Source organism: Alexandromys fortis, unplaced genomic scaffold (genome assembly GCF_014885135.2).
Source record: "Alexandromys fortis isolate MF-2015 unplaced genomic scaffold, M_Fortis_MF-2015_v1.1 scaffold_14, whole genome shotgun sequence".
In the NCBI taxonomy this organism is placed as follows: Eukaryota; Metazoa; Chordata; class Mammalia; order Rodentia; family Cricetidae; genus Alexandromys; species Alexandromys fortis.
Genome location: NW_026067910.1, coordinates 825,317 through 833,396, shown reverse-complemented (window position 1 = coordinate 833,396; position 8,080 = coordinate 825,317). Strand labels below are relative to the sequence as shown.

Below are 8,080 nucleotides of genomic sequence, written 5' to 3'. Positions count from 1 at the left end.
TTATTATTCTATATTTTACCACTAGGCTTGTGACTTGTTACTTCATATCTTGCTTCCCTGGCAGCTGCTGCTGTCTCCCAGACTCAGACTTCTTTTTTCCTGTATCTTTGCTTGGATTTCCTGCCTGGCTCTATTCTGCCTGGCTATTGGCCAAATCAGCTTCTTTATTAACAAATGGTAATAAAACATTTTCACAGCATAAAGAGGGGCATCTCACATCAACAAATTAAAGCACGTTTATCAAAAGCACATTTTTAGAAATTAGGAAAGAGAAAACATACTGTAATATGGTAGAAATCCAACATCAGTCAGCTAAAATGTAGAAAGAAATATAATCTCACATCAATTTCAGTCTTGTCTAAGGATGACACAGGCCGGCTTTGCCATGCTCAGGAAATAGCCTTCCTTATCCCCATCCTTGGTTATAAAACACCCTCTTCTCAGTATATCGGACTCCCAGGTATTTCAAGTTCAAGGAGAAGCCCAGGAGGCTGCACAAGGAGTCCAACCCCTAGGAAAGACTGCCTCATCATAAGCTTTAAAAACTAGCCGGTTTTTAATAGTGTTTATAATGTAACTGATGTCCAAACCCTGAGAATGGAACAGACCCCGCCTACAGCTGTGCACTGAAGTAGCCTCTGTAACAGCTTCTAGTATTGGGCCATGCTCTCTCTAAGTACCAAGTGAATATAACTAGAAACAGCATATGCAGATAGAACATTCTGTCTGGGGTGGAGGCACCTGTCTGTCCTCTTTCTCAGGATACTGAGGAAGTAGAACCACTTTGAGCCCCGTTATTTGGAGCCAGCCTGGATGTTACAGTGAGACCACCCATAACTTTAAAAAAATTATCTGTAAAATAGTATGATTGTAATAATTAGAATAATCACATTTCAATGACTAAGATACTAATTATACTGAAGTACATTATTTCCATATTTGTATGGAGAGCGTACAATTTGTTTAAAGAGTTGAATGATTATTTCATAACTGTTTCAAGATGTTAAAGTATTAGGAAAAGATTTATTTTAGGATGGATCAAATACAGCACTATCCTGACCTGGAGGTGCAGGGTTTAATTCAGAAGGCTGAGGTAGAAGGTTCACCAGTCCCAGGCCAGTCTATGATATACAACAAAACATTATTTCAAAACCAGACAAAACAAAACAGGGCAATAACAATAACGAAATTCAGCAACGAAAGTGTTTTTTTCATATAATTATTCAAATAAAATACTAAGGTGTTAGCATATATCCACATAAGCATAAAACATTTTTATTGTCATCTGTGGAGAAGGAAGGGCTGTTCAGCAGATGTCTTGCACAAACTCCAAACCCTGTGGATTTCTCAGTCTGGAAATCCTCTTACTTGCATTTCCAAGGTGAAGGACAAGGAGATGACATGAAAGAAGCCCCTGGTCAGTGCCCATCGTGAATCTAGAAAGCAGGTCTTTACTTGAGGGAAAGAATTCTTCCTGTGTTCTCATAAAAGGTCCAAACCAGGGCTGGAGAGATGGCTCAGAGAGCACTGGCTGCTCTTCCAGGGGTCCCAAGTTCAATTCCCAGCAACCACGTGGTGGCGCACAACCTTCTTGCCAGCAGTATATTGTATGCTTAATAAATAAATCTTAAAAAAAAAAAAAAGATGGAAAAAAAGGACCAAACCGAACAAGTCCTTAGCATTCTTCAACCCAACACTAGGGATAAGGCAAAGAATTACATAATGTATCCCCATTTCCAAATATGCTTCCATAAAATTGTTATAGAAATAATATGCCTACCCAGTGAGAAATCATGCTGCACACTTAGAGATTAATAAAGGAAAAGCTCTTTACAAAAACCCAAAAAGCCATGAGGCTGACTGTGGCTAATGCCCAAAGAAGAGCTGGCCTTGATTTGAAGATTTCCTAGCTCCTACTCACACCTTAGGCCGATTCTTTCCACAAATGTTGTCATCCTTAAATCTCTCAGGTCCTGGTCCAGGTTATACTTGGAACAATTTAAGCAGTCATAGGAGACCGCGTGTCTGGACGCTTGGGCAGGTGGGAGTTTTACACACACAGATATTGTCAGAGTAGTTTGTTGAGCACACCAGTGTTGTGACATAGTTGCTCCCAGATTCACCTTGCCAGGGCATAGTGATGGTTGTCACCTTGCTCTGCCCCCTTCAGCTGCCCTTTAGATACGGCGACGAGCCTAATGACTGCTTGTAAGACCCTTTCGCTATGGGGATGGAGCCTAACTGGAAGTCAGTCTTGGTGAATGATCATTTAGCAGAAATTTTCTCAGCAATCCTAAACTTAAATTAGGGCACAAAGTTTTCTCTCTTCAGTTTCTAGCGAACTTGGTCAGTACACTACTTCTCTTCCAGTGAGCTTGGAGGTAACACCCTTTAACTAAATTTTTCTAGCAATATTTCCTAAGCAGAGTATATCCTTTATAGGATCAATTTTACTACTTCCACTTTCTCTTGCATCAAAACTACCCTCTCCCACTCATCCAAGAGAAAATGGACGCTTGATCATTTGCGCAGCAAAGGCCAATCCATTCCACATCTCCGTGGTACCTGCCTACTAGAGCACTACCAATTTCTATACTATAGAAACTATAGATGCCTTTTAGCACACACCACACCAAAAAAAACCCCCATATTTCCTAATAAGTCTCCCAAACAGGAGCCTGGTTACAAGATCCCACTATATGAGATCACTTAGTACATTATGGAAGACTCTGGAAATTCCAGAATTTTTAAAAACAGTTCAGCAGCTACTGTGCAGTAGCTCTAGAAGCTGACCCCAGGGAATTGCTGAGAACTTCTATGGCTCCCCTGGCCATAAGTGTAGGAACTATGAAGTTACTAAACAATTCATCTTTTCCTAATGTTTGTCCATTTTCTCCTGGTGTATCTCAGGAGGTTACAGCCATTACCAGAGAGGCCTCACACATGGGGGTGTTTGGGAAGCATCAGCTGTGGGCTCTATGAACTTGAAATATGTCTAGACTCCTCGGTTACAGATGCCTCGAATCCTTCATCTCAACTACCTCAGAATGTGTTCCATTCCGTTTTTCTGCGTCTTTCCATTTCTTTTCCGCCTCACAGTCATTGAGCCTAGAGCTGGAAAGCGAAGTTCTTCAGTCCTCACTCTTCCTTTCTTTTGCCTGGTGACGCAGGGGTAAGGTGGCTAATTTATACATGACGGGAAAAAGAACTCCCGTGAAGATGGCTGATGCGAAACAGACGTACAGAACCACCGGCAGTCCTGGGTAGTGTCTCTCAATGATTCCGATGACTGCAGGAAAAGCCATTTCCCCCAGAGAAGCACCAACGACAAAGAATGCTGCAGACTTCCCAGTTAAGCTGGTGTACTGCTCGATCCAGGAAATGCCACTGGGAAATGTGGTTGCCATCGAGGCTCCATACACAGCAGTCGCGATCCAGAGGCAGAGAGGGTTCTTGTCAAAAAGCACCAGAAACAAAGATGAAGCAAGGCTGCCAATGTTGCTCAACACAATCATGGTTCCAGGCTGTAAGAATGTGGCAAAGAAGATGGCCAGGCCCCTGCAGGCTGAGAAGGCCCCCCAGAAGACGGAGTTCAAGCCGGCTGCTTCAGTTTCTTTCATGCCAACATGGGTGGTGGCGAAGGAGAATACGTAAGAACCAAATGTTATCTCGGCTCCAACATAAAAGAAGAAGAAGATGAAGAGGAGGCAGAGCAGGGCCCAATGATATTTAGCTCTTCGAACTCTCTGACTAGATTCTGTGGATTTTTTCTGCCTTGAGTGTTTCTTACAAAACAGACCAAACAGAAAGACAGAAACCACTAGCGCATAGGTGCCAATGGAAGCATACGTCCACAGCAGATTCATGTCCTCGGGTACTGCAAACAGAGAGTCTGGGCTGGCTTCAGAGGATCGGTTCAGCATTAGAGGGTCAAAGTCGGACTCTGTGTGGTTCTGAGTGGATTCTGAGGTACTCCAGGCCAACTTAGCCAGCAGGGGAGCCAGGAAGGCACCCAAGGCGAAGCTGAAGTGCAAGGCCTGCATGTGTGGGGCTCCTTTGTCTCCCCAAAGAGCCAAGATGAGGACATTCCCACCTACAAGTTAAAGAAACAATGTATCAGGCGCTTCATGGAGGAAGAGGTGTCTGTACTGGGCTGTGGGAGCTTGTGATGTTCTGAGTTTACCCCAGAGCCAATTAAGGTGCTCCAACCCGCTATCACCAGAGGACTGGGTTCCAGCTCATCTTCATGCGTGAAGTTTACAAGTTAGTAAACTGTCTCGTGAGCTAGGTACATTTGAAACAGTTTATCATAAAACGATGGTAATCTCACTGGGAGATTACTAACTGTGGTGGTTTGAATCAGAATAGCCCCCATAAGCTCACATATTAGCAAACTTAGTCCCCATCTGGGGACCTGTTTAGGAAGGGTTAGGTGTTGAAGTTTATCACTGGGGGGTGGATTTTGAGATTTCAAAACCCCAAGTCTAGTCAATATATACGGCTCCCTCCCCCTTTCCATCTCCCTCTGCCTCCCCTCCTTCTCTCCAAATAAGGATCTAAAGTCCTCATCTACTATTCTCCCCGTGCCACGCCTGCCAGGAAGCCACCATGCCCCTTGCCATGATGACCATGGACTCACTCTCTGAAATTATAAGCTAATTCCCAATTAAATGCTTTCTTCTATAAGTTGCCTTGGTCATGGTGTCTCTTCAGAGCAATAGAAGCAACAAGACACTGGCTAAATTTATTTGTATTTTTGAGACAGTTCTCATATAGGTCCTACTGACTTTGAACTTGTTATGTAGCTAAAGATGATCTTGAATTTTTGGTACTCCCACCAGTGTCGCTTAACTACCAGGATTACAAGAATGTGCCATTCAGTTTATGCAGTGCGTGGGATTAAACACAGTATTTCATGCATGCTAGGCAGATACTCTGGCCAGCTGAACCATATCCCCAGGTCCATATATAAATATATATAGATACTAGGGAAAATTTAATCTAATGGCGGGGAAATTGCCAAAGATTCAGTACTTCCAATTAGGTGTCAATTCCAATCGAAGAATATTGTTTGCTTAAGTCTTAACCAGATGCACGACACCCAACTGGGACCCAGATTGCCCCGGAATTGTGGCATGCTTGTTATAGGAAACAAAAACAATTTTCAGAATTGCACACTACATAGTTTCAACACCCACACAGCAAAAAGCCAGAAGCATCTAGTGGTTGGTTATCTTTAAACAATCATATGGTTCCACACTGTAATTTTTGCATTCAAATGGAGCTTGAAGTTTAAACTACTTCCATGATCGATCAAATATTGTTTCTTCCCTTAGAACAAGACAGTTGGGAATTGAAAGCCAGGATTAGGGGTAAGCAATGATCTACAGGTAATTTAGGAGGTCTTCAGTGATAGAGTGAGACATGGATATTTTCCGCTGCAGAGAAAGAGAAAACAACCAGAAACAAAGGCAAGACTATGGTACCCTCAAGGATTTCTCTAAGTCTAGAATCCGGGTGCCTCTGCAGTTGAATGACTCCTTTGCTTCTGCAGCCGATTGTAATTCTACCCCGTGTGGTGGTTTAACTGAGAATGTCCTCCATAGTCTCCGGCATTTGAATACTTGGTCCCTATTTGGTGGTATGCTAAAAATACTGTTTAGCCGTGATCAACACATTAAAAAAAAGTTTCTTCTTGTAGATGAAATTATGAATAAATCATAGTTTTTCATTTTAGAAAAAAAATACTGTTTAGGTAGGGTTAGGAGGTGGCCTTGCTGCTGGGGCAGGCTTTGAGAATTTAAAGGCCTCCAATCATTTCTAACTGCTCCCCCTGCTTTACGCTTGTGGTTCAAGATGAGAGGTCCCAGCTTCCTGCTCCTCCCGCTATGCTTTTGCTCCCCCATCATGGGCTCCAACCCTCTGGAACCCTAAGCCCAAATAGTCTTTCTCCTACAAGTTGCTTTCATCACAAGTTGTTTTATCACAGCAATTACAAAGTAATTAATATACTTTGTCCTATCAAATCATCATTTTCTTTTATACTAGAGTGGTCAAACTCTGTCCCAGAATGAAAGCATTATAACTGCCCACAGAAAGGGAGTCCTTCCATGTTTGGACAACCCAACAATCATAAAGCAAAACTCTCCAAAGTTCACGTCATAGTTAGTGTATAACCATTGGTTGGTTGTGATTAGGGTTAGTGTTTACCACCATGCCCAGCCCTGATTGGCAGGAAGAAGGGGTGCTGGAAGTGTAATCTGATTGTGTGAGTCCATGCCATCTTAAGAGCAAGACAAACAATGCCACAGTTTCATATGGTCTATCCTTACTCATTGTACTATCCCCAAATCAGGAGATGACTCCGAAGGGTTCACTAACCTGTATCCACAGCACCAACCGAAGCACCAAAGACAGACATCATGACAACCAGTAAGACTGTCTTCTTGCAGAAAGGAATGAAATAAAACCCAACTGTAGTAGCCAACATTGACACACCTGAAAACAGAAGACAATAAGTCCAGCTATAAAACAAGTATTCATCAGGGTCCTAGGTCAAAGGAATATCATAACAAATTCTATAAATGAAAAATAACACTGAATTAAAACTGTTTGGTCTTAGGCTGGGCATGATAGTACACACTAATGTTAATTCCAATGTCTGGGAGACTGAGGTAGGTAAATCTCTGTGTTTGAGGCCAGCATGTTCTGCAAAGAAAGTTTCAGGCCAACCAAGGTGACATGGTGGGATCTTGTCTCAAGGACAATCAAGCCAAAAAGGCAAAGCCACCACTGCCACCACAGTAAAATTTCAATTGTGAGTAGATGAGAGATACAGTTGCAATGCATGGTGGTTTTATCTAAATCTTTTATAATATTTGTGGACTAAAACGTATTAATTAGTATGACTTGAATACAATTCTATTATTGCTAATGGTCAAATTAGAAATTATAAAAATAATTTTTATAGTGTCTGTGTTAACCCCAAAAGCATTGCTTCAAAGAGAATTTTTATATGAGGTAACAATGCAAGAATAAAAATCATAATAGATTACAGGGAAATTTTACAAAATAAGTTCATTTGGAGGCTAAAAGGAAATGAAGTACAGAAATAAAAAACAGTCTTTTAGCCAACTTTGGGAATAATGAAGATTACTTATTTGTCAGCAATAAATTATTCACCTTGCCTCCAAAGGAATTTTATCACAGTAACCTAAATTTTTTTAATTATGCCAATTTATTGAAAAAGGCATGCTGACAACTCTGCCCTCTCTTCCAGGGTCATGATCTGAGAGGATCAGCCTGTGCTCAACTCTGACAAGGGCAATAGGCCTGGGTGCAGGCTACACCATCTCCCTGTTTCTTCATCTTCAACCCCAAGTCCACAGAGCCTGGCCAGTTTCCAGGAGTTATTCTGACCCATGGCCCCAGAAGCCCTGCTGTACCCTCAGATAAGCAGAGCTTCAAGGTCAGCCAGTGTGTCAGCCTGGAGCAGAGCCTACGTTACAATAAAGGCCAGCACTGCTCAGGGGTACCAACACTCCTGAGAAAGAGCCAATCAAGTTTTAGAATGTTCGGTATGGATTTTGTACAGAAGCCCAGCTGGCAGGGAGGATACCCACACCCATTTCTGTTGTCAACCATTCTTCAGTCTATGCTTTTAATGCTTAAAGTCAAGTTTAAAATTCACTGGGGGGGGGGAGCAAAAAAGCAGTGTTTACTTACCCAAAAGTAAAAAATGATTCATATAGTCAATGAGAGCTCCACCAATCATGGTGCCGCATACAAATCCAGAGGCACGGCCCACAAAAATGATAGACAGACTGCTGATGTTTTGGTTCACATTTCTTGCCAGATCTGGAAATGTTGGCCCAAGGATAGCAATGCTTATTCCCTAAAATTTAAAATGAGAAGAGCTTTATACTTACAAGCACTAAATTGGTATGCATCTAAATGGTGGCATTTTCCATAATAAAGAATGGGAGGCAGGAATTACAATGTAATATAGAGGTTTCCTTTATTCAAACAAGACAAAATGGGCAACCCTTTACTATTAGAGGCATACGCTCCTGTGAGTCAT

The 8,080-nt window shown here is 42.0% G+C and overlaps 1 protein-coding gene across 1 annotated transcript; it reads right to left on the bottom strand.

The window, feature by feature from the left end:
* Positions 1 to 1,214: 1,214 nt before the first annotated feature.
* Positions 1,215 to 8,080, bottom strand: LOC126498987 (sodium-dependent glucose transporter 1B-like). The gene is made up of 4 exons (XM_050137964.1): positions 8,066 to 8,080; positions 7,726 to 7,894; positions 6,382 to 6,498; positions 1,215 to 4,093 (listed from the first exon to the last, which is right to left on the bottom strand). Exons 1-4 carry the CDS (start codon positions 8,078 to 8,080, stop codon positions 3,132 to 3,134), a joined length of 1,263 nt encoding a protein of 420 aa, XP_049993921.1. The 3' UTR covers positions 1,215 to 3,131.